At 41.0% G+C, this 26,191-nt stretch overlaps 3 protein-coding genes across 5 annotated transcripts; 1 reads left to right on the top strand and 2 right to left on the bottom strand.

Annotated features, from left to right (window-relative positions):
- The first annotated feature begins 26 nt into the window (after positions 1 to 26).
- On the top strand, positions 27 to 3,089 carry tmem138 (transmembrane protein 138). The gene is made up of 5 exons (XM_070972943.1): positions 27 to 155; positions 704 to 1,227; positions 1,843 to 2,014; positions 2,139 to 2,214; positions 2,316 to 3,089. Exons 2-5 carry the CDS (start codon positions 1,100 to 1,102, stop codon positions 2,426 to 2,428), a joined length of 489 nt encoding a protein of 162 aa, XP_070829044.1. The 5' UTR covers positions 27 to 155; positions 704 to 1,099; the 3' UTR covers positions 2,429 to 3,089.
- Positions 3,090 to 3,406: 317 nt separating this feature from the next.
- On the bottom strand, positions 3,407 to 5,168 carry tmem258 (transmembrane protein 258). The gene is made up of 4 exons (XM_070972944.1): positions 5,094 to 5,168; positions 4,663 to 4,772; positions 3,650 to 3,778; positions 3,407 to 3,558 (listed from the first exon to the last, which is right to left on the bottom strand). Exons 1-3 carry the CDS (start codon positions 5,094 to 5,096, stop codon positions 3,652 to 3,654), a joined length of 240 nt encoding a protein of 79 aa, XP_070829045.1. The 5' UTR covers positions 5,097 to 5,168; the 3' UTR covers positions 3,407 to 3,558; positions 3,650 to 3,651.
- A 346-nt stretch (positions 5,169 to 5,514) lies between these two features.
- Positions 5,515 to 26,019, bottom strand: myrf (myelin regulatory factor). 3 transcript variants are annotated; one of them, XM_070972603.1, is made up of 27 exons: positions 25,429 to 26,019; positions 16,849 to 16,939; positions 16,435 to 16,716; positions 15,881 to 15,942; positions 14,962 to 15,184; positions 14,754 to 14,854; positions 14,474 to 14,588; positions 13,534 to 13,729; positions 13,369 to 13,445; positions 12,537 to 12,647; positions 12,351 to 12,441; positions 11,532 to 11,732; positions 11,167 to 11,275; positions 10,850 to 10,959; positions 10,610 to 10,770; positions 10,439 to 10,511; positions 10,263 to 10,345; positions 10,027 to 10,095; positions 9,840 to 9,923; positions 9,563 to 9,630; positions 9,358 to 9,432; positions 9,050 to 9,280; positions 8,786 to 8,879; positions 8,445 to 8,507; positions 8,108 to 8,213; positions 7,858 to 7,932; positions 5,515 to 7,738 (listed from the first exon to the last, which is right to left on the bottom strand). In XM_070972603.1, exons 1-27 carry the CDS (start codon positions 25,472 to 25,474, stop codon positions 7,658 to 7,660), a joined length of 3,078 nt encoding a protein of 1,025 aa, XP_070828704.1. In that variant the 5' UTR covers positions 25,475 to 26,019; the 3' UTR covers positions 5,515 to 7,657. The 3 variants fall into 3 exon arrangements, with proteins under 3 accessions (XP_070828704.1, XP_070828703.1, XP_070828705.1); XM_070972602.1 differs by having other exon boundaries at positions 12,336 to 12,441; positions 25,429 to 25,911; XM_070972604.1 differs by having other exon boundaries at positions 12,336 to 12,441; positions 14,775 to 14,854; positions 25,429 to 25,911.
- Positions 26,020 to 26,191: the final 172 nt, after the last annotated feature.

The following is a 26,191-nucleotide window of genomic DNA, read 5'->3' as shown; positions in this document are numbered from 1 at the left end:
ACCATGGAATTTACGGAAATACATACGTTACCGCCGTGAAAAGCAGTCGTGGGCGCTCCGAGCTCATTGTTTGGCGATAAAAGTGGGACTGTGAGCAATTTAGTAGGTCTTCTTGGCTCTGGGTGACTTATTTTCATTCTTCACACGTTTTTCTGGTAAGTAGGCGTTGGTTAAATGGTATTTATGAGGCGATCGTCTAACAGTATTGTGATGGTTATCGTTTACGTCGCTAAGTGTCTGGAAGGAGTTCCTCGAAGTTAAAATCTGAGCTGTGCCACTGCCAACCAAGTGATTTGTTTTGGAAATAAGATTGTCGTAATTCTTGTATCTGTCTCCCAGATTATCTTCAGCCATCACTACATAACGTGCACGTGGGTTACCGTGTTAGGTAGATTAGATATAAGGAAAGGGAGTGGACTACATGTACAACAAAACAAGAGATTGCAGTTCCCGCGTAGGTGAAATTAATCTGTAATCCCAGACTTTACCTTTCCATGCTTGCCTGTGTAACAGCCTGGGCATCTTGACCTCGCATGGTTAGGTTTACTGCTAATTTAGCTGTTTGCGAAAGACGACATATCCGAGCTGGAGAAGGTAACAGGGTAAACGTGTGAAGATATGAATACACTTAGGAGGTGAAAGAATCACAATGCCTTTTCCTTTCAGACCATATAACAGCCTCTCTGTTGTTTCTTTCTTGCAGAAAATGCAGCAGACGACGAGGATACTTTCCACACCAGAGACGCCAACATGCAGCACATGAAAAGATCTCAATCATCTCATCTGGTGTCTCGGACTGCCTGCAATCACCACCAAGATACATTTTCCCTGAGGACAATCAGCAGCATGTTTCTGAGCAGAGAGACAAACTGGAGTAAAGAAAATCTAAAATCCAGTTTCTGACTATGTGAATGGACAAGCTGTGAAGTCAGATATGTCTGTCTGCTTCTAGTGTTTTTGTACTGAAGTATGTGAGAGGTGGATCTGGACCAAATAGACTTGTGTCACCATAAAGTACCCGTGTTTTGCAAGTGAAGAAAAGCAGCTAGGCGGTGAATCGACTGTGAAGCTTGGTGGTGTGCAGGATCAGCCCCTGAAGATGCTTCAGACTGGTAACTACTCTCTGGTGCTGCTGATCCAGCTGACACTGTTGGCCTATGACCTCTTCGTCAACTCCTTCAGTGAACTCCTGAGAGGAGCGCCCGTCGTTCAGCTAGTGCTTTTCATGTGAGTCACTGAACTGCATGCTGAGATGGTTGCTTGATTTATCAGTCAGTCATTGTTGGGTTTTATTTATAATAACAGTTTTTGCTGTCATTGATGAGTAAAAATACCAAACACTGCCAGGTTACATCTTCACACGTGCAGACCTGCTTTCTTCACTTCATATCACTGTCATTCATCATATAGTTTAAATGTTGTATCATAAAAAACTGGAAACATTTTAATAGTTTTCTTAATATTTTATAAATGAAATGACCCCCCAGATGATTAAAAATCAGTAATGAAATGATAATTAGTTGTGGCTCTCATTTGGGAGAGATGGACAAAACTGAATAAGTTTAAGGCTGAAAATAAGTGTTATTGATGATTAATGAGAAAATAGCAGCAAAGTGATATTTGGATCAGTGGCCAGAGATTTTCATTATTCAGATTTTACCTGGTTCTATGTTCGTTTTTCTCTATATCACCTTTGCTGAAAAAAATGATCATGTACCAGCCTTGCAGTGTCCTTCTCTCTGACATGGTTGTATGTATTTTGTTTACACTTAAAGTATTTTAAGGCAGATACTGCATCAGAAATCAATATTATAAATAAATCAATAAAATCTGTGTCTGCAGCATCCAGGACATCGCCATCTTGTTCAACGTGATCATCATTCTGCTGATGATGTTAAACACCTACATGTTCCAGGTCGGCCTGGTGTCCCTGCTGCTGGAGAGGTTCAGGGCTCTGCTGATATTCTCAGCTCTTTACCTGACCCTCAGCATCTGCTTCCACTGCTGGCTGTTGGTAGGCTTCGTCACACCATCACAGACACCTGCATGTTAGCTCAGTCCTTCAAGATCAGTGCCATGCATTTATACAGTTTCTGCTGCACGCAGTTTTGATCCATGCAATTATTTCCTTTTTCTAGAATCTCAGATGGCTCGAGTCAAACCGATTTGTTTGGACAGATGGTCTTCAAGCTCTTTTTGTTTTTCAGAGAACAGGTAATTGGTGGATTAATTCAGAGGTACATTTTCCACCACAACTAATCTATTTTCCACAGTCTCTGTGGTGATTGGATGACTGTACTTCTTTCTGTTCACAGCGGCAGTGTTGTATTACTACTTATACAAACGCACGGCAGAGTACATGGGAGACCCGAGGCTGTACGAGGACTCTATGTGGCTCCGTGATGCCTTTGCCAGAGCTCGTCAGTGAAGTGGCTACAGGTTTGAGAGAGACCTCAAAGGACCTGCAAAATAGGCCCTTCTGACATGCTAACACTGGACATCATCATCAGCTAAAAAGGACACTTGGATCATGTTACACTATTAAAGATGGTTAACAAATCAGTGGACTCATGTTGAACACTGATGGAACTCCTCAACAGGCAAAGAGGATGAAGCAAAGTTTCAACCACAGTCTGTGTTTAATGGCTCTTCATAGCCAAGTGGGCAGCAAGTTAAATGGTTTACAGTGGCAGGTAAGCCAACCATGACATGTATAATATTGTATTAATCCAGATTGGGTCTGTTAATCTATGTGGCCTTTGCAAATTAATTTAAATTGCAGGCAGAATGAAGAGTATTAGAAGTTTAGAGAAGAACTGTTGTAGATGCAGGTATTGCCTCCCATGGCAAGTTTGTTTTGATGTACCATTTGTAGAGCAACATGTAGTAATAGCTGTGTTGGAACAGTTCTGTTATTTCCCCCACAAAAGGAAGAAACCAGTTGGTTTATTTGCCTTATGTAAGGTTAGTATGAACTGTTTACATGGTTGATGTAATTTTAATAAGCCAATTTTCATGTGAATCCAGTTGTCTTTGAGTGGGGATCTTTGAATCGTGTTCCCGCTGTTTTTATTAAATAATCCTTCTCTAATCCCGGTGTAATCCTTCATCACTAGGGTAGTCAGTGTTATCCTGGAGACAAGGTGAAACAGACTGCTCTATTTTTAACACAAAGATTAATCAGGGATTTAGGCTTTAGGCGCCACTAGTAAACGCACTATAAATAGTCTTCCGTGTGTCAAAATAACCGTCTAATCGCAAGCACCCAGCAGGTCAACTTGCAGTGAACTTCTGGTCTCATTTCCAATAAAATGTAATGTTTTATATAAAATCTATGAAATTATGATATCCATGGATTATTGCAATCATTGCAGATATCACACTTGGCAAAGAAAGATACCAAAAGTTGTACAAATCTTCTTTACTAGTGAAAAGAAAACCATAGTCCATATGATCCCAGAATATTGTCAGTGCAGTCCAATTAAATCCAGTTCGTGTTGTGTGTGATGTCCTCGGTTCCACTGGAATGTGTCATTCTTTTAAGTCAGTCACCCGAAACTGCAGGAAACGAGGCAGAAGGAACACAGTTAAACATTACAAAATGCTTTCAGTGATTTCATAAAAATATGAAATAAGATTTTAAATGTACCTTCATACATAGATGCCAACCCAGAGTAGCAAGAACAACACACCGAAACCCATGAAAAGTGAGGCCACGAGGGAGATCAGCAACTCTTTGTAGACATCCCTCGTGTATTTTGTTGATGTCACCTCGTAGCTGACGAAAAGTTAAGTTAGCTCACATAAAAGTTCAACCCACAGTCAGATTTTACAGACTCAAATTTTGTCTTTGTCTCAGTTCCAATCATGAATCTGAACTTTGGTTTGTATATTGATCAGTGGTTGTGCCTTTAGATGGTTTAATCAGCATTAAATCAGCATTATGATGGAAAGTTTGAATCTCATATCTAGAAATCAGTCCATGAAAAACTGAGCTTTGTAAATCCTTTGTCGTGTACAGGCAACAATTTCTAACAACAGATTAGACAAAATTAGCTACCGCTGTATGCGGATACTGCACAGGGAAACTGCGCAGTATGGACAGCCTACAATGACAAGTCCCATAGGTCAAAGTTAAAGCAGAAAGTAAGTTTGTTATGTGCCAAATTTGAATTGGATGTTTGGGCAACAATTTCAGCATTCACCTTCATTTTCTCTTCCAGCTCAGTACGACTATCCTGTTAAAAATCTGTGTGAGCGTCTGGGCACTCGTGAAAAGATGTCACCATGTTCTCAATCTCAGCAATCAACTCAATGAGTACATTGTTAATGTTAACAATTAAAATCATAGTCTGAACAAGGAAAACATGTCCCGAGTTGAAATAAACCTGATTTATCATTTGAATTTCCCATTTTACTCAATGAGTGGAAACCAGAAGGTTTTTATGGGAACATACATCTGAAAATGTATTGTATGGTGTGCTTATCGTGCTCATGAGAACTTGTGCATTGACATAATGCAAAAGGCACTAATATGACCTCTTAAATATGATACGGTCTCACTGCAGGTTGCTATTCTGCAATAGCCAAATGGTCCCTGGGGCGAGCCTGTATTTCGTTTAAACCACATACTGTTATGTAGACCCAGCGCTGAAAGGATACACGAAGAACCAGGCAGTGAAGAACATGCCGATGGCCAGCAGGACGACAGTGAGGTGGGGGAACACAGCCGGGTTCACCGGGCTGGTGTATCTGGTCATAGCCTCGAGTTCCTGCAGTCACAGTGTAGATACAAGCAGTTCAGACTCTATTTTAACTTCCTACTACAATGCAAAGAGCCTAGAGCGTTTTAGTAATGGTGTAAAATAGCAATAACTGTTATCTGATTTTGTTTAATAAAGCGGCTAAAAGTGAATTTGACATGAGAAGCTAACGTTCCTCGGCTAGTCTGCACATCTAGTCATACAAAATATAACTTCACACAGAAAGCGCAGTTTTTGCTGGAGAAATTAATAACATGCACAGATAAACATCACATAAATGTATAGTAGAGTTTAACTAATATCAACGAGCAAAAGCATGAACAATTCTACCATTTTGTAATGAAGCGGGGCTCCTGTTTCTATGATCCAAGACGAAAAGGCCACGTACTGATTAGCACTTCCTGGTTTTTTCGTGACGTACAAATAGACTCGATCAGAGCTTTTCTCCCTCAGTATAACATTTCAGGATTCTCGTCCTTCACGGACCGCTTACAAATTTCGTCTTTCTCTGTGATGGGACTTACGATTTCCTTACCCATAGACTGTAAACTATATCCATATGTCCAAGCTCTTCCACTGTCTTGTCGTAGTAATTTGTTTTTGCTGGGATGGTGCGAAATCCGCTACCGGAGAGGCAAAAATCAGGGCACTAAGAGCCACAATACCATAATGGCTGATAGTAAACCCTCGGCTGCCATCTAGAGGACAGTTCGCTTTCAGCTCATAAAGCAGTTGGAAAATCAAACAGCAGGAAATTCAATCACAAATTTATTTACTATATGCATTCATAGTATTACAGCATATTTTTTGACAAAACGTTTTAAAAATAAAATGATAAAATGGGCTAAAAAGATAAAGTAGTGATATTAAAGCACTCAAAGACTTGTGTTATGGCATTTTCTCTTAACAAATAGTGCTAAAATTACTGTGTGTGTGTGTGTGTGTGTGTGTGTGTGTGTGTGTGTGTGTGTGTGTGTGTGTGTGTGTGTGTGTGTGTGTGTGTGTGTGTGCTGCTCAATCATGTCTGGGCTCCATTAGCTAAGAGTTAATATATTACAGATAATACAACAATCCAAAAAAAAAAAAAAAATCAATTATAAAAACAACATGACAAAACACATCAGATAAAAAGGAGCACGGGTAGTAACAAAATGAAGCTATACAGTTATAATAAATGCAGTCTGGTGCACTGGATAGAGCAAAGCAGTTCATATATACAGTGCAAAAAGTGCTACAGTGGTTTCATTATGCTAGCTGGTGCATTATAAATAAGCTAAAATAGTACACTATACCCACTGATGTCATAATAATTATACTGAAAGCATTGTACAGTGTCATCATATCATGATAAATCCCATAAACTTCTGTCTGATGGCTATTTTTCCTATTTAATATTGATTTTACATTTGAGATCCACCCTTGTGTTTTTTTTTCTTTGTGGACACACACATATATGGCATATGGATTTAAAATCAAATGTCAAAAGCAACACAAGCATGGTGTGAGAGTAAGTGGAAAATGCCTTCAAAACGTGAAAGGATAATTGAAAACATTATAGAATTAAGTTATATTAAAAGTGTTATCACTGCATATTCTTATTTGTATAGGCACATGAAAAATATTTTTTAAAAAATCCAGAGAAATACATGAAAGAGTCCAGTGTATCATATCCATTTTTATCTCGAGAGTGTGCGTAAATAAATGCAACTCCGACTCAGCTTTATGATGGAGCCGTTAAAAGGAAATTCCAAAGCTGAAGCAGCATTTGAGTTGCCTCTGAGCTGAGATGTATCATTTTAGAGAAATGATTGGGCATGCATCTGACACAATATATGCCATTTTTCCTTACCAGCATTCTGTCCAGTTAGCAAAATACAGTGTAAGCTATTCCAGTGTTTCTTGAAATATTGTCAGTGTTGGCATTTCCACATTAGATGCTAAGAGCTATCAGTGTTTCTACATGTTCTTCTCCAGTGATTTGTTTGCTTATCCAGTTTCATTGCATGTCATCCAGTGGGTCTGCAGTTCCCCATTTAAGAAACAGTAATAAGGATTTCTGTGTGGTTGTATGCATATGTTTAAGCATTTAAAGTAATGATCTGAGATTTCAATCAATGTCACAATTGTGATAGGAATTCTGCAGAGTATCTCCCACTTTGTACAGTGTTTAGTCGGACGCTGCATGAGGAGACAGCAGAAAGTGTAGTCGACTGCAGCAGCCTCAAACACAATGCTCCACTGTAGAGACCCAGGATTTGCCAGTGTGCACTACTGAGGTATATTTCCAGTGCGAGTTGCAACCATTCACTGAGGCCTTCAGCAGAAACCAATGATCTTCTCTCCAGTGTATAAAACTACTGAGAAGTGTTTTTGTTTTCAGTTGTCACTGGTTCCAGTGTACATACAGAATCCTTGTGATACAAAAGAAATTGAAAAAAGTGTGTAGTGTCATCTCGAGTATCTTAGCCTGGACTTCTTTAAGAAACTTAAATTCTGTTTAAAGGTAATTATGGCTTATAGTAAGTATGGAAGACATAGTGATCAGTAATTAAATGAGCTATAAACTCATGGATATTACTTACACAACAGTAGTTAACAGTGATCCAACACAGTTGTCAATTACAGTGATCTAAAACATTTTCAGTGATAGAAAAAAAAACCTAAACAGTGTTTCAAATTCCAGTGATCACAGCAAAAAGAGATGTCTTAATGCATATTCATATGGAGGGGAATACAGTGGGGACAGGGGCATATAGTTTGTTCTGTATGAATATCTTTAAAAATAATGTACAATAATGAGACAAAACCTGATCCCATCACAACAGCGTACAAATGGAACCACAAAGGAAAAATATGGTGGACTTTAAAGGCACTGGGACACATCGTCTTCCTTCTCACACACAGCTGCTTTCGATGAGGAAATGGTAGTCAGAGTATGATGAAGTTTCTTCTTCAGTTGCACAACTCACGTCACTCTGTCAATGAAAAGGGCGCAGAGATAAAAATCATTCGTCAGTCATTGACTGCATTCCAACTAAGAGCACAATAAATGGATCAAACAACACAGAGGAACCACGCAGCCAAGTTTACTCACAGACAGGGAGACACGGAAGTGATAGGTGATGTCCTGGAAAGACAGCACGGGCACTGACCACAGGTGCTGAGTCCCCTTAGAGAAAGGTATAAAAAGTACAATGAGTCAGTGTATAGTTATTTGCAATAAGTCACCCTTGGGGAAGTAAGTACTGATAAATAATAATGCTAGTTTCACATTCAAAATGACAAAAAAAAGAAAATATGATTTAATTTCCTGATCGATCCTGATCAACTACATTGTTATGTACCTTTGTTGATTTACTCTGCCCACCATAGAGCTCTGTCTCTGTGTGGTTGGGGCATAAATGTCCCTTGGTGGCTCCACATTGTTGTACCCACACGCTGTTTGTGGACCTGTAGTAAATGATATATGTTTTATGTCTCAGTGACCTATTGAGTCTCTCAAGTTGAAAACATTTTGTTTTATTTTCTAACAATTTCCAAATAATTTCTTGAAAGTTAACTGGAAGTGTAGTTTGGAAGTCATTATAGGGAAGGCAGAGATAGACAGTAAATAACATCCATTTTTAGGAATTTATGGATGAGTAAAATGAAGTGTTACCAGAATCACCTTTGTATACTTACTTCATGTGCAAAGTGATTTGTGAGACGGAGGAATTTCTGCTTCCATGGAGTGATACTGTGTAACTAGAGTTGACAAAGAGAAAAATAATATCAAGCATCAAGACCTGAACATAAACTAACTGTGTAAGAAAGAAAACAAGACAAGTAACTTGCATAAACGAGTGAAGCGAATGCAGATGCTTCCATACAGAGAATAACACTCAGTGCTTTGGTGACTTTGAAAATTATGGGATTTATATGCTGGGGCCTTCACAGTCACCAGATCTCATTGCTTTTTCCTTTCATTCATCACTTGTCTGTACGATATCAGATGGAGACTAGTGCAGCTTTGCGGTATATACCTGCAGCTCTCTGGTGTTGCACAACTTTGTGCTGTGATCTCTTGGTTTGTCTCGACGATATGTAGACTTGTGAGAGAGGGAGCTGACCTTCCTCCTGCAAAAATAAGAAAAGCTGCACTATGAGCACTATAATCACAGCATTCCATTGTGCAGTATGTAGATAAGCGTTATTTGCTGTGGTCAAACAAATGCCTTTAGTGCGTTTGCAGACTTCATATTACGTGTGTGAAGAAAGTGTCGTTTCTGGGCTGTCTGTGGATTTACCCTTTGTGTGTAGGCTACGCTGTCTGCGTGACAATGTCTGCTGACCCCCGGGCAGACGGTTGGTAGCTCCCACTCCATCCGGGTCTGTGGGTAATGGCCTTTTAGACTTAGCAAAGTATAAAGGTGGCGAGGTGTGACTCAGACGGTTTCTGCCGCGGCCGTCTTTGTCCATTAGTCTGGATTTGGCCTTCTTATTAATAGTGCTTGTTGTGGGAGCCAGGCTGCCTAAATCTGGAGAAGTTAAGATAATTAAACTGCAGTGAAGACAAATGCATACTACAGGAAAATACGTCATATTTTTGACTTACCTGGTGTGGATTGGTTGTTACTCAATGTCAAAACTGTAGCTGATTGGTTGTTTACGGCTGTAGTTGAACAACAAGCTGGAAGATTTGTGAGAGGATAGAAAAAAAGATCTCAGTAAAATGTACTTAAATTTTCTGTCTATGTCCCGAATGAGTTGATGATTGCTGTATTTTTCAAAGCTGCCAAACTTAGATAGGATCTCATCACCTGGTGCAGGGGTGGTGGACGGTGGGGTATACGGACTCTTGCGAGATGATCCCAGTGCTGCTCTGGACCTGCATCAATCAGAAGGCAGTACAGGAAGTCAAGAGCATGCTTTAGTTAAAATAATGATGCATTTAAAACCCAAAGAATTTTAGGGTGCTGAGATACGTGACTCAAGATCATGACAAAAGAAACACCCAGCTAAGCAATCAAAGATAAGACTGAAAGAGTAGATCATAAAGGAAGCAGGTAGCAAGAAGGGCAGATGTTGAAAGCGTACCATGGACAGACAGGCGGACAGAAAGTTACAGTGGCAGTGAAGATGGGCATCCAAGAGATGTAGAGAACACAGGAAGGAACAGAGCTACAGAAAGCAGGAACAAATTATGTAGAAACACATTCATGAGGAAGTGGAAAATTGATTTCTTTCACTGTAAAACTTAAGTGTCTCCCTGAAAAGCACATACCCATCTTTCTCTGTGACATCTCCTCTATGATGAAGAGTCAACACGTAAAGGACGGACATGGAAATGACGCTGTTGCAAGGGAAAAAAGATCCAATGCATCATCATCATCATCATCATCATCATCATCATCATCATCATCATCATCATCATCATCATCATGTCACTACTATACACAGATGAAGCAGATTTTTCTTTACCCACCACCTCCTCCCCAAACACATTTTGCTCAGTCTAACCTGAAGGCCATGACAATGACCAGGGCCAGGATGGTTCCCTGCATGAACCTCTGGCTGATGCAGCCTTGATCTGGGAGCAAATTCTGCAATAAACACAAAGATTACATTAAAGTTGTAAAACCTGAGTCACCTATAAGTTTAAGACTGTTTTTAAATCCATCATTACCACCACAGACCTTGCTCCCAGGTTTGACTGTCTTCTTCTTGAGTGGGCCGCTTCCTGTTCTGCTAAAATAACTCCCTGATTGGCTGCATGGACAAAGAAAGAGTAATTTAAGTCGCTCCTACTGACACGAGATTCTCTCCTGCTCTGAAGCCTAAATTTGAGGCGACTGCTCTGCTCTCACCTGACAGTGCCTCCACTCACGGTGCTCTTCATGCTGTCGAGACGACGCAGCTTGGCCAGTTTGCGGCTCCAGCGCTCCAGTTCATCTATACGGGTCTCCAGGTTGTCTGTCAGCTTGCACAGCTCCTTCACCGCTCCCACGTTCTCCATGAAGATACGTTCCTTTGAAATTAGAGGGAGAGCTCTTAGTGTGCATGGAAATAAAGTGTGTGTGAACCGCGTGTTTTTGTGTATTCATTACCTTGTTGACAACTAACAGGTTGGGGATAGTTTCTCCGTTGGCACACACCACATCACCACCCTCCTTCACTGCTTCAGGCAAGATTTGCTGAACTTCTTGAGCGATCACTCCTGCAGGAAGATATGACAAGTGCTAAAGTGAAAAAGAGCAGCAAAAGCACGATGGTGTGCATAGATAGAGGATGCACTTGCATAACAATACGCATAAAGGAAATGACAGATCAAATATTAAGATATTAAGATGATAACGTGCTATACAGTGTACGAAGAAATGAGATGATGGGGGAAACATTTGACTGTTATTCCTGAAGTCGTTACCAGTCTCTGCAGTGTTCTCTATGCCCACGGTGGCAGCGAACTCAGGCTTGTACTGATAATGGACCAGCCTCATCTGAGAGATCCGTTTCAAATTGTCTGTGGTGTCGACCTACACACAGACAGAATGACAATGACATGCAGATGGTGTGAAAACACGATGTGCATGTTGCAGATGGAAATGCTTGGATCAAAGATAATGAACGGGCAAAAGTCAGAGTTAAACTGTGCAGTCAGCTGTGCTGAGCTGGGCGTTTGGATGACATGATCCATGATGACAAGCACATGAGGCACAAAATGACACACACTGACAGTTTGGAAACACACACCCACACACGCACTCATATAGATACACACTGAGCACTGACCTCCTGGACATTTTCTTTGGCCCTGATGTCAGACGGGTGTACCAGGGAGCCCATGACCTTCAGGTTGCCATGAACAACCAGAGCCTCGTCTGGCCGGTCGGTGTTGATGCCGACTCTCCCGTGGTGGTACACCGAGTCTGGCAGCTGGCCACGCTGCCACAGCACCTCGTTGTCACTTTCAAACTGGCCTGGGTTGGATGCCTGTAACAGAGACAAAAGAGAAGGTGCACAGGCAAACAGTGGTTCAGATATTTCTGAACCAGAAGCTAAAAAATTATTTCAATATTTGATATTATAACTTATAGCTTATTCAATGTTTAAATTCACAAATACAAATTTACAAATATTTGCATCATAGAGTCAGATTTTCTAAAGAGGGAGGAGGGGTAGATCTAAGGATTTTAAGACAATAGAACATTTTGTGGAAAAACCATATCAGAAAAAACATCATTAGTCAAAGTACAGTGTTTTGTATACATCTTAAAGCATGTCTGGGGGGAAGTTCAATACGTCATTGAATTATCTGAAAAAGAATCCACAAAGCTGTAAACATTTTTTTTCTTCGAAGATACATGGTTTTCACAGGACAGCAACAGCAGGCTTTGTTTCACACTCTGAAGTCGCCTAAACTGTGTATAGTGAAGTGTACAGTGTGTGTGTGTGTGTTGGGGATCAAATCCATGCAGAATCTACGGACAGACAATGGAGAAGGTGCTGTGATCCACACAGTGACGCATGTACAGTAGACCAAGAGAAAGGTGCCACATTCACAACAGATATGATTGCTGTAGGAGGCAGACAGACATGGCCAGACGTTACCCTGACGATGATCCTCTCAGACACTTGAGCAGCCACAGTGTAGCTCTGACTGTGGGACTGAGCGTGCAGCGCCACCACCAGCATGAAATATCTATGAGGACGAAAACATCAGGAGCAGATGTGACGACTGGAGTCTGACTGGATCACAGTGAGTCATGTATTTGCATGTGATGGCGTGTCTTTCACCTCTGGTCAGGGTTTGGTTTGCCCTTCTTCCTCATGTTATTTGCTGTGGTCTCACTGAAGTGGAGCCGCCCCACTGTGACCTTTGTGACCTGCTCTGAGGGCAGGGTGACCCTAGGAGAGACAAGATCATGAATTCATTATGCAGAAAATCCTCCTTCCTCAGCTGTACACTGTTTGTGCTTCAATTAAAGTATAGGCTCACCTTTTTTCTAGTCTTTTTCAACTCGGCTGTCTAAATGAACATGGAAACAGTTTTTGCTTGCTGTACCCATTCCTCCTGTTCATTAACATGTGCAATAACTCAATGTTGTAATACTATATGTATATAATTCATACTACATAACTAATTATGCTGCATTATTCTACTACTATTACTATTATTATTATTATTATTATTATCATTAATACACACACACACACACACACACACACACACACACACACATCTATATATATATTACCATGTTATTAGTATTGTTATTACTATCATTATAGTATTAGAAGTAGTAGTATTCTAGTATTCTATTATTCTTGTTAAACAACAAGAGGCAAATTTATGCTTACTTTATTTGTCTAAATGAAGCTGCTGAAGCCTCTCAGTAGCTTCAGATAAACTTCTGAACACATTATTACACAAAGCAAGGAGTCTAGATTTTGTCCTACATCACTTCTATAATGGAAGTGCATCAGGCATGAGTCCTTTAATGGCCAGTATGGACAGGAGGAATCATCACCACAAGCAAAAAACTGTTCTAATGCACATTTGGGCACTTGTCTGTTTAAGACAGACTTTAAAAAATGTGAACCTATCCGTCAAAGTGTTCAGACTCACAGCACTGGCTTAAATGGTCTCTTGCTGCGGTCAGACTGTGACTGCTCCACACTGATAGACTGATTCATGGCCTCCACCTTGTAACAAAGAGAATAAAACATACAGTCAACAGCTAACGATCACATGTCACACTGATGTCACGTTCACTACTTTGCCCTTACTCACCTTTACGCCATTGAGTTTGAGATAGAAGCAGTCGATGGGCTGCAGGCCTTCACTTGTCTTGATGTACTTGGGGTCTCCCAGCATGCCTATGTATACTGTGACCTGGAAATGGTTCTTCTTCTGGCAAACGAAAGCATCATCAGCCAAGGAGAAGTTGAAGCCCTTGTCAGCGTCAACACGGTAGGTCGGCATAGGACTGAAGACAAGGAGAGAGATTGTGACATGTGAATAATGTGAATAGGACGCTTGTATCTGTTGTACAAAGAGTGGAAAGAGAGTTTTGCCATTTTTATCACCAGGGGGAGACTCTTGACCCTATTTCAGAGGGTTTCCACATGTTTTTATGTTCTATGTGGATGGAGCATATGTAATGTACTCAATGTGCGGAGCTACTACAAAGAGGGTAAACCTGACACCGTTATTCTTCTCCTGTGATGCTAATGTTAATCATATATATATACGAGGATCCCTGTTTTGGTGCCATTACTTAAAGACAATTTCTGAAAAAGTCATCAAATGAAAACCCTCTGTTCCTTTACAGCAGCGTAGTGTGCTAAAGGTTGTGATGGGCAACCAGGTGGTTTTGATAACATAATCTGAAAGGTCTTGTGGGTTCATTTTAACCTTCCTCCCTATCTACGCTTCTTTCTATTTTGGCATTGCAAAAGCAAAAGAAGGTGCACACTAACTTTTCCCTTTACCCCTCCTCACGTTGGCTTTCTAAGCCGAAACCCTGCACTCATTCACTCCCCCACGCAACTCACCTCTGAGGAATTTGTAGACCTCTGCAACCCTGCTATTCCTTTACCACTCCTGCTATACACTTTGTTCAATTATTCTTTTAACCAGTTATAACTTCTTTCACTTTTGACTCGGGAAAGTTCTCGTTTTGCACAAAATACAGACTATATGTATAGATGCCAAAATTAATTCCACCCACAGCTCTTTGCAGTTTGCATCATATAGCGGCGTCCACTTGTTCTGCTGGTGAGGCTGCCACTTAATGCACTGATAGTTTGGGTCCAGGTAGGAGTTGTCTGCATCCTGCATTAAACCTGTGACAGATTGAAATATAAGCAATTAAAGCAAGAGAGAAGAATGTTAAGAATGTCTGCAACTGTTCCGTAAAAGTCTTTATCTGAGCGAGAGTTCAAGGGTAGGTAAGAGCAGGTGAGCGTGAGGTAGAGGAGGCGGGGAAGAGAGGAAGGATGCCTGCCTACCTGGTTCTTGTTTGATGATACCTGTGAGGATTTGGGAATTGAGGGTGCTGTTGGGAGAGTCGGAGTGCTTCCTCTTCTTGGCCTGGTGAACGGGAACGCCGCTGTGAGACGAAACAGAATCACACATTACTACTCTTGCCGTCATTCCCTCTGGTCCTTACAAAGTGCACAGCACAACCCTCCCTCCTGTATTATGACCATGACTCACTCCTGCCCCTGAGGATGCTGCAGCAGCTGATGGAGCATCTGCGTCTGCTGCATGTCTCCACTTCCGCTCGTGGCTGGACCGATAGGATACTGTGATATCATGGGCTCAGGCTTCAGGTACATGTCCCGGTGCATGCTGGAATAGTGCCCGTGTGGTGGGAGGGGTGGCGTCGGAGTCATGTGACACATGTTCTCTGGTGTCATGGTCCTGATCATGTGAGGATCTAGAAGACACAATGAGGATGGAGCACAATGTGTAGGTGATTATACAATACATACTATTACAAATACATTCGATCACAAAGAGAACGCAGCTTTTTCTCCTTGAGATTCATCTGTCCACATTTCAGCCTGCAGTTTGTTCCACTTCCCTCCAACCTTGGCTAAAGGTACTTTCCATTGTTTCAAACTGGAGAACTGGACGGAGGCCCATCAGATAGCATCATTCCACACCTTTTTACTAATGGGCAAGACTAACACAGGTGTGTGAACGACAAGAGGTACACAATGACTTTGAGCACTGTTGTTGTTCAACTTGTATATTGGAACAAGCCAAACATACAGTGGTATGGAGACAATTGAAATTAACGCTTAAAAAGCTTCAAAAAAAAAAAAAAAAAAAGTATATTGTTGATAAAATTGATTTTTCAAACTGCGTTAACTGTTAATAGTAGACAGATACACATTGTATTTAATGTATTGATTGGTTTGCACTTTTCTTTTTGTCGTGATGAGTAACAGGTATTAACTTAAGCAGAGGGGTGGCTGTGACCCACATACACCTGGAATACTTCAGTGGCTTCCTCTGACTCACTCCACAGATTAAAGCACCATCTCTGTGTTGCATGGTCTCTTCTGTGTGTGCTCTGCCACATCGTTTCTTGTGTATTTGTGCAGAGAAAGGAAAAAGTGTTACTCACCATTCACCTGCTGAGGAGAGTACGGCTCTGAGCTGGAGTCTGGGGGGGACTCAGGTAGTGTCCTGAAAAAGCAGACAGTGGTAGATGTTACACTCACCAAATCAGCAATATTTGACTTTCAAAAGTAGAAATACCGCGATTCCTAAAGAAATACCATGCTTGAAATTGGTAAGCCCTTCCTCGTATATTCTTATTTTCAAAACTCCCAATATATTTAAGAAACCAGGATCAGAGTAAGTGTAGATGTTCTTTACACAAGATTGTGTGCGTCAGGATTTTCTTCAGCATGTAATTTGACTCTCTGTCTGTTATCAGTCTCCCTCCCCCTCTCAACCAGCCTGAGCTTTATTTGTACAAATGAAGCTTAATCATGTCTTGATTGCATAATGGGCCTGTAGTAGGGTGTGAGTCTGGTTTCGTTGCATGCTTTAAAAATAAATACTACATCATCCACTGCAACTTTTGCCTGAGTTCACTTAAAATATGAGTTGCAGGAGCATCTCAAACACTTCTTGAATACCTCCATCCATCAACCATCGAGATGTTGTGCTCACCCTGGAGCGTAGTGGCCCCTGTGCTCAGGCTTGACGTGAGCCTGCTGTTGCTGCTGCTGCTGGTGTTGCTGCTGCTGACCCAGGCAGGAGTAGTTATGTCGGAGGCCCAGGGATGGACCTGGGGGGTAGGCGTTCTGACAGTTGGGGGGCCCAGGTAGAGGGGCTCCTTGGCGCAATGGAATAGGGGGGCTCACACCACACACCAACCCCCCAGCGGAGGACACTCCTGCCTGGGGAGATGAGTAATTTGGTCCCTGGGCGCTGTGGACCTCTGAGAAACAGCTGGGAGAAAGCAGAAGAAGAAAAGGGGATTAGCCTTATCAGAAAAAACAAATTCCTTTGTAACGACATGATCTGATTCGGTCGGCGCATGTTGTTTTGACGTTGCCGGGTTGGTCTGGAGTCCCTACTGACATGTCAGTGCTATCGTCCTCCTTGCTGATGTACTCTTCCAGGATACTGGTGTCGATGTTGGCTGGCTCCAGAGAACTGGTAATATCATGACCTGTGGTGAAGGGAGGGTCGGGAACACAGAGGGGAGATGGAGAGCATCTGGGAATTAGCAACGGGAATCTTTCAGCAACTCCACACACGGCGCCGACAGCTCTAATTTCAGCAAAAGCTTATGTTGTAACAATTCCCTGTAAAACTAATGGCATTGTAGCAACTCTGTTTATCATTCGTAGTGTTTTCTGCATACTCCAGAGAACTTCATTACATCATCAATGCATTCATATAAGAAAAATTTCCCAATCTTTTGCCAAACAGATAATCAAGATCATGCGAGCTCTGATTTGCTTTTCTGAGAATTTAAAGATTAAGGCCACAGGAGTGACCAACAGTCTAAATATGTGTTAGTAGTCAACACTACAAATCACATCCTGATGATTCAGCCTCTGACTGGTTACACATATAGACAGGAATCACTCCAGTAGGCGGTTACTGTTTTGTACCCAGGTGCCTTTTCCTCATTAAATGAAGAATTACAGTGAACATAAAGTAACTACATCATAATTACAAAATTATGAACCAAATTCCTAAACTAGATTGTGTTGTCCCCATACAATTTGCCTCTGCCATAAAGATGAACTAAATCTAAAAGGCTGCTTCACCTCATTGTGTGTGTGGTAGAATATTTATTTATTTATTTAGCACATATATAAAAGTCATTTTATAATTCCCTAATGCTCCCCTTACTTCACCCCTGGGTCATTTTCAGCCTTTGATAGCCAAAGCCTCACAAATCCCAAACACATGACCCCGCTTAATCTTTAAAACACCAACACATAGAACAAGCACTTTCTTATGCATATATTTAGAAAGAGGGAAATCACTTTATATAAACCGGGCCTTCATATTGCACACGGAGCAAACAAGTCAAATGTTACATGAGAGAAAGTGGTGCCTTTTCTTTAAAGCTGTCACTCGTTTTCCCAAAGTGCAGAAACAAAGTGAGTGTGAGAGAAGAGAGGGGGAGCAGGACGGAGGGGGTGAAGCAGAGGCTAAGGACCTGGTATACAGTGGGTGGGCAAGCAACCCCAGTCTTTCTCCTCTCTCTCTCTCTCTCTCTCTCTCTCTCTCTCTCTCTCTCTCTCTCACACACACACACACACACACACACACACACACACGCTTTCTCTGATAGATTAAGCAGCTACTCAGTTGGGAATGCAAGGAATTTTTGTGTTAGCGTTGGAAAAAAAATCTCAAATCTCCTTTTCCCTCTTTTTTGTCTTCCACTAAAACTTCACTCTTCATCAGAAACCCAACAGAAATGCCACTGATTAGTATCATTGTCACAGTTTCTCCTTGATGCCTCTTCACACATGGCTACCGCTCACCACAAGTGATTTAATGGACCATAGTATCCTGGGAATAATGTGTGATTTGTCGCATACATCAAGATCTTATAATCTTCTACCATTAAACCCACGAACCAAACCACTTCCAGTCAAATCAAGAAGACTCCAGATTCTGTTGTTCAGCGTTATACATCCTCACGTTACCATGCTTTTTTAGAAAACTAGCATATTTACACTGACTGGCTTTCTTCAGTGGATAGAAACAGATGGTTAATGTCTCTTAATACGTGCCAGTGCAAGGGGAGAAAAGCAGGATGGTTCCCCGTAAAATAAGATCCAGATGTGCACCCCACCCAAAGAGGCAGTAAATTTAAGTTGGCAGGCCTGATAACAGAGAATGGAGAGATGGAGGGAGAGGGTAGGAGAGCGGGGGCAAGAAAGACAGAATGTAAGTTTGATGTCTAAGGATGGAGCAGAAGTGGAAATGGAAAAAATCTATGAGGTAATCTTTGTGTCCAAGAGACGTCCAAGGTGGAGCCCGATTGAGTTCAAGTCCACAGTGGCAGAGGTTCAAGACCTATCTCCAAAATCAAGTCCTCATCCAAGATTCAGTTGTGTTCAATATTTTTTTCTTTTCTTTTTAAGGAGGAATCAGCTCCAAATAGAGTCAAATTTATGTTTCATACTTGTGGGCAGTATAAATACATCGACTTGAGTAACTGGAAATAACAGACATTAAAATAAAAACAGTAAAAACTACCTGCAGTAACGTTTTGGGCCACAAGGAGCAGCAGAAACAACTTGTGAACACAACACTGACATATGGCACCTTCTAGGTATAACCCAAGTATTAATGTGATGAACTTGTGAGCAAACGGTTGCATACGCACATCCAGCAGTTTTTAAGCAACATTTTCATCCATTTGGGTGTGGTTGTGGTCGTGGTTCTGTCCATATGGTGAATACAAGTCACTCTCTTTTAGCTCTATTTTTGGTCTGATCCACTATGTTCATCAGCTAGAAGTTAACTGTGTCTGTCTGCTGCTATTGGGGTGCTGAGCAGGTAGTTTACAGGGCTTTTTTACTGAAAACAAGTGCCTGCTGCAGCTTCTCTGTAGCTTCTTCACTACGAGTGATCCATTTCACATTGTTACAGTGTTTTCACAGTCATTTGATACATTGTTATAGCAAAAATATCAGTTATAGCCGCTTTAATTAGTTGCACTTAACCTTTAAAGTACTGGGTCACAAGAAAATAGACGTTTCAGGTGCATATGTGTTATCTAAATTAATCAGAAGTGTAACAACAGCAATATAAACTAGTAATGTTTAACACAAACAGAGAAGACTTATTGTAATCACACACTGAAGCATTTTTATTAAGTTCTCTTACTGAAAACTACTGAACTGAAAAAAAATGTTGGGTAAGTTGATCACTGTTTGGAAAGTTAACACTGAAAGGAGCTAACAGGAAGTTAACAGGTGCACAGTTCATAGAGTGGATACACTGAAGGTCAGTCACTAGACTCACTAGACTGTGGAAGAAAGATTTCATCGGTGAGACAATAATCACAACATCAAGAGGTGCGCTGGACAGAACTGCCACAAAAACGAAAAGTCTGAAAACGTAAAAAACTACATACAAGCCATTAAAATTGGTCTAAGACTGGACTCAAGCACTATAACCCGTCTCTCATAACATGTCCCATTTGGAACCAGAAAAGTAATAGGCAGCGCTGCCATCAAAGGCATTTTCTGCAGGCAAAGAAAAATAGAAACATAAATTAAGTCATTTTAAAATCACCAAATCAGTCCAGTTTAAATTGCTGTGAAATGTGTGTAAGTTTCTCTGGCTGCTATGTTTTTTCTCTGTCCAGCTGTGTCCAGCAAGGAACAGTGAAATGATTGTCAGTCCAACTTCGATACAGACTGGCCTTTTGAGAGATTAGGGGCTGAGGGGAGTGTGCGTTTGTATGTGTGTAAGCATGCGCATGCATGTGTTTGTTTGTGTGTGTGAGTGTGTGTGTGTTCCGTCACAATGTCAATGCCTGTGTTGTCAGCAGAGTAATAATCTAAAAAGAGCACAAACAGAGGAGCGAGTGTGAGTGCCAATTAAACATGGTTTGACTTGTATCAGTCAATCAAATGCACAGCTTTTCCTGTTCCTTACACATACTTTTTAAATGATAGCATTAATGTAATTATCTTTTTTAGAGATGTATAAACTACTATTAAGGCCACAGAAAGACAAGGAAACAAGCTTGAAGATACATAAAAGCTGAACACAATTTGGTAGAACTTCAATATTACACAGATGTATGCCTCCAAATGAGATTTGTATGTACTCACATGTGTGTGTTAATAATTAAACACTTTCAAAGGAGGAACAAAGTCCATCTGGTTATCAAACAGTTTGACTAGAATGAACTTGGCTGCACACCCACACCACATACACACTCATTGTACAGACAGTGAATACACTTCATAAGAGATTTCACATCAATTTATATATTGGACCAATAATTAAAAAAAAAAAAAAGCTTTGCAACAAACATTAAAACTGAGGACTGTAGAATCATCCAAGTTATTGTTGAAGAGGTGGTTGTCTACAGTAAATGAACACATGCTGTTAGTCTATGTCCTATGAGATGATTTTCAAATAAGCCTGATTTAAATTTACATTGTCTGTTTATGTGTTTTTCCCAGTAGCACGAAATAATCATCCACAAAATCAACTAAAAACAGCCTGATGGATCTTACTAATGTCAATACAATCAGTGTAAACGAGCAAACAACCTCTCAGATCTTCTATAAGATGCTGCACAGTCTGGAAATAGAGGGATTGCGCCTGCAGTGTACAATCTAACACACAGACACAGACACAGAGCCAATGAAAAGAAATGTATCAAAAGTACACTGAAAGTGTAAGACGGCTCTGCCATGAAGCCTAAGAGTTACAGACCTTCTCCATTTGTTTCCAGGATAGGGTTATTGGTGAAAGAGTGATCACTATGACACAGACATTAATTCAGAGGTGAATACAAACAGAAAGCCCCTCACCAGGTAGGGACTAATTAATCACAACTAAAGAGAAGCAGAGCGGACAGAGCGGCAGTGTACCTGCGCGTAGCCAAAGCATGTTGATGTCCTTGAGGCGAAAGCACCTGAAAAAGAAGATGAGAAGAACAATTCCTCTCTATTTTTCACATGTTTCCCTACTCGGGCTGAAAGAGTTTCTTCTGCAGACCTGGGAGATGCAGATCAGGGGAACAAATGTGCGTGTGTGTGTGCGTGTGTGTGTGTGTGTGTGTGTGTGCATATTGTGTGAGTGCATGTGAGAAGGGCTCGGAGAGTGTTATAATAAGGATTATTTCCCAGTCATGAGAAAGGGCTGTACCAGGCTACCACACACAGCCCTTGTCGCACACAAGCACTGGTGGCACCGGCGGACCTGGCTCAGGAGATTACAGGACTGACATGGCTGGGACCGGGACATGGAGCGAGGTTGGAAAAAAAAATGAAACACTCCAAATGTGAGGCTGAGGTCCAGCGGTGGACTTACAATTACAAAACATGTTCAATGAGAGACAATGAGGAAGATATATAGGACAGAAAAGAAGAGGAATGTATAGAAGAAGAAGAGGCAAAAGAGGATAAAAGGAGAGGAGATATAGAGCAACATGATAAAGAATAAAAGGAAAAACTGGCTTATTAGACTGACAATGCTCAGAATTCAGAATCATGATGGTGAAGAGAATATGCTCATGTAATCTAGATGAATAAAAACTGTGTTTTATTGGATTTCAGACACCTCAAGTCATCATGGCTGTGCTTGGGTTATATACATTATATGTGTGGCAATGACTAATAGAATACAGGATGACACTCCGATGCTGCACAAGTTTGTTTCCCCCCCTTCCCCCCACAACAGCCTCTCGTTGAGTTATTACACACACACCAACAGATACAAATGAATTAATCTCATGAAGTCCAGTTCAACCACAAACCACACTCACTGGCTGAGCATTACTCAGTTGGCAGTGAGCACTGATGGGAGTGAGGCACAACAATGAAAAATAAAACCTTCTCGTAAGCACTGTAAGCCTGGCTGCTCACAAACAATACATTCCTCTAATTGCAATTCACCTCTAAACCTATAAATCAGAGGAACCATCCAAACTTGTCTCACGCAGGTTTTCCAAGATGGACGATGGTCTTTACATCCATGATTCACAACTACTGTGGGAGTACAGCAGGAGTTCCTAGGAAATTTGATACAGTAACACGTGTTATGAGTTCATCTTTTAAAGGCAATAAGAGTGGTAAATTCATCATCAGACTAAGACGGTTAGGAGGTGAATATAAAGTTTTATTTCAGGCAGACACAGTTTAATAACAACCATCAGGTGATTACTTTCTCCAGCACTTTGGTTAATGACCAAAAACCTGCAGAACTAATGATGTTAATGGCATTAATAAGATCCCTCAGCCGTACTTTCTTTTGTGCTACATTAGCAAATGTTAACAAACTAACACACTAAACTAAGATAGTGAACATGGTAAAGATTATACCTAATAAACATCAGCATTTTAGCATCATCATTGTGATCATTTTAGTGTTCTGACTACGCATGAGACAATTAAGCGATCAGGAAATTACTGTGCAACTATTCAAAAAATGTTTTTTGGAGAAATTTTTTTGTAGTAAACTTAGTCTCAGAGTCTCAGTTGTGAGGACAAGCCGGTTTTCTTTGTCTTACATGGCTGTAAACTGTTTTTTGGACTCTTGGTTAGACAAAAATGAGACATTTGAAGGCGTCACATTTGGAGACTGTGATTTCACTCTTTTCTGGCATTTTAAAGACCAAACAATTCATAGAGAAAATGATTGGCAGACGAATTGATCGTGTGATAAATGTTAGCTGCAGCTCTGTTTCTGGTGTAGTATTGCACTCAAAGCACAGCTAAGTACAGCCGTCTAAGAGCTGCTGCCAAAACTCTTCGTCTGCATGATGATTGTACATGAACATCTCAATTCCAGAGCATTTTGTCTTCAGGACATGCTGAAAACGGAGCACAGGCAACAAACATCATGATCCTTTGTATGTACGAAAATGACTCTGTGAGTGAGAGCGACTGTTTGTTGTCTAAGTGAGTCAGAGAGGAGAAGGTCAAGTTTTGGGAGGTTGGTGGTTTAGATGGTTTTCTCTCAACACACCAGTCTCTCTCTCTCTCCTCTCTCTCTCTCTCTCTCTCTCTCTCTCTCTCTCTCTCTCTCTCTCTCTGTCCACCCTGAGTCTGCAGTATCTCACCTCCTCACCCTGTCTGCTCACTGTCACTCTAATGGAGTCAGAAAGAGCGAGAGCCCGGGGGAAGGCCAAATAGTGGAGGAGAAACACCAGTCTCACCTCATTGTGTTTTAACAGCCACCGAGGTTATGCCAGGAATGTACACTGTGCATTAGTGTGAATGTATACATATTTCACTAATCCCATTAAAACACAGTTTGCCAGTGCCAAAATCCATTATGGCACAGTGTGTGTGTGTGTGTGTGTGTGTGTGTGTGTGTGTGTGTGTGTGTGTGTGTGTGTGTGTGTGTGTGTGTGTGTGTGTGTGTGTGTGTGTGTGTGCTTTGTATGAGAGTGCGTCTTTTTCAGATAAAGAGCAAGATCAACACGGACACTAATTGATGAATTATCTAAAATCTAAAATGCAATGATAGTACTTTCTGTCACTGACTCCAAGTCATGATTGACTACATCTGAATCCAGGATCTGAGAGATATAATGAGGAGTTTGATATCATCAAGGTTAGTTAAGAGAAAGAACAAGTTAAAAAGGAAAACGAGGATCTGAGGCAGCACCTATGCCTCTCGTGGGCAAGTTGACATTTTAGTACAAGCAAAAGTGGCTGAAATAAAGTCAAAGTAAGAACAACTCTCGTACTCCCAAAGCAAGAATGTAAACACACTAAATTCCTGTCAGAATGGAAAGCAACCTCTGACAGTCATGGACGGCTGTGTATATTCAAGTCAACACTCTGTGTATACTATAATCAAGTGTTAAGACTCTCGACAGATAACTTATTATACATAAAGCACAGTATGTGTTTTTCTGGGCACTTGACTCCTGGAACATTTGACACTAAGTTTCTCTAAGGAAAAAACTATTAGTGAGACGCAGATTCTGAGGCAAGCTGTAAATCAGTGGGTATGAAAAACTCTTCAAACAAACGTGACAAAATGTGACTGTTTTGCCTGTGATACATAAAATGTACTACAGGAGTACGGTGGCTGGATTAAGGTTCACAAAGTCATGAATATTCTCAAATTATGACTGATTAACTTTAGTCTAACACACAAAGGGTTGGTAAATCAGGGATGTATGCGGGACAAGCCAACAAACTCCTTTTGTACGTGTGGGAAAAGTTTATTAAAATCTCAATAATATAAAGTCACAGTATATAATGTATCTTTATGAAGGTGATTTACTAGGATTAACATAAACGATCTCTTTTCTGGACTGACTGTGGTTCTGTTTATGAGTGTTTGCCTCCTGATGATCAACACCACACTACAACCTATCACCAGCTGAAATCACGCTGCTCATGTCTGTCTCTAACACACGCACATTGTGCCATATTACCCTTGCAAAACACACCATTTATCTTGACTTGAAATTCCTACACCCTTCAAACCCTCAACCCCACCCTCCTCCACCTCCTTTTTTTTCTCAGGATTCCCCGTTTAACTTGATCTGTTACCCATCACCAGCACTTTTGCTCCCTGCACCCATTAACCCTCCTTCCTTCTTGCATTTTATGATAAACAGCAGAGGAAAGTTGAAGTGGAAAACAGAGTAAAGCGCACATTAAGGTTTGAGAAGCCTTTTCCTAAAAGTCCTGTAAGATCACTCACAAATAGTACAGCTACTGTTCACCACCTGTCCTGAGTGGTGCCTCATAACGCTTTCAGCCGGGCTGTGCATTAATACAACATAAAACTACCGCTGACACTTTAACACATTTGTTTTATTACCTCTTCACTAAAACAATTGTGTACAAGTCAAAGTGATTGTAAAAGTAACAAAAACACACCGTTTCCTTTCTCCTTTCATATTTCTGCACAATTATTTTATTACTGATGCGTATTAATACATAAAGTCGCCTTTAGATGATAATCAGGACTTCTTACCTTCAAAAAATCTCTGTAACGCTTCTGTTTCATCTACCACGTCCATCCTAGCGGGTCCCACATAAAAACTCCATGAAAGTCTCCCCTCGTCCGAACGGATTCAATTCGGATCGGGGAAACTTTCACATGGACATCACGGAATCCAGATGCTAATCTTGGTTCTTTTTGCGGTAGTTCACATAAATCCAAAGCTTCATGCGGAGAGCTTCTTTCTCCTGTTCAGCAGCTTGGCACTGGATTGACGTCCCACAGCCAAACGCCTCCAGTGACGCCGCGGTATAGACTTTAAAACTGCTCTTTTTTTTAAATCAAGGTGCCACCAAAAATCCATCCAAGAGCAGCGTTTAAAAACTTTCCTCCTGACGCACCTTGTCCTCAGCCCCCACAAGCGTCTTCATGATAAATTGTGGTTTACTTTCGCAAAAAACGCCATCATCACGCGGGAAAATGGAAAAAAAATGGACAGGAAAATATAAGTCTTTCAAAAAAAAAAAAAAAAAAAAGTGTGCGTAAAAGTTGGCCAAGCTTGACTCCCGAAGTCCCTGGAGTTGATCCTCTTCCTCCTTTGCCTCTGTCTCAAACAGGATGTGTGAGCAGAGTCGGAGGAGAGGAGCTGAAGCAGGTGAGAGATGTGTGAAGATCCACGGAAAAAAAAAAAAAAAAAAAAAGATAGTGTAAACACTCGTGAGTCTCACGACAATAACATTTACCTTATAACGATCTTTCATCAAGAGCTGCAACAAGTAGTCGATTGATTGGTCGT

Source organism: Chaetodon trifascialis, chromosome 10 (genome assembly GCF_039877785.1).
Source record: "Chaetodon trifascialis isolate fChaTrf1 chromosome 10, fChaTrf1.hap1, whole genome shotgun sequence".
In the NCBI taxonomy this organism is placed as follows: domain Eukaryota; kingdom Metazoa; phylum Chordata; class Actinopteri; order Chaetodontiformes; family Chaetodontidae; genus Chaetodon; species Chaetodon trifascialis.
This window is presented reverse-complemented; position numbering and strand designations above follow the sequence as displayed.

Coding starts and splice junctions, on each gene's coding strand:
- tmem138 (XM_070972943.1), top strand. CDS start 1,100: ATGCTTCAGACTGGTAACTACTCTCTGGTGCTGCTGATCCAGCTGACA. Junction 1,228..1,842: donor GTTCAGCTAGTGCTTTTCAT/GTGAGTCACTGA, acceptor CTGTGTCTGCAG/CATCCAGGACATCGCCATCT. Junction 2,015..2,138: donor GCTTCCACTGCTGGCTGTTG/GTAGGCTTCGTC, acceptor TCCTTTTTCTAG/AATCTCAGATGGCTCGAGTC.
- tmem258 (XM_070972944.1), bottom strand. Junction 3,779..4,662: donor TTCACTGCCTGGTTCTTCGT/GTATCCTTTCAG, acceptor ACTTTTCGTCAG/CTACGAGGTGACATCAACAA.
- myrf (XM_070972602.1), bottom strand. CDS start 25,474: ATGGACGTGGTAGATGAAACAGAAGCGTTACAGAGATTTTTTGAAG. Junction 7,933..8,107: donor GGCAGAGTAAATCAACAAAG/GTACATAACAAT, acceptor CCTTTCTCTAAG/GGGACTCAGCACCTGTGGTC. Junction 7,739..7,857: donor ACTTCCGTGTCTCCCTGTCT/GTGAGTAAACTT, acceptor TTTCATTGACAG/AGTGACGTGAGTTGTGCAAC.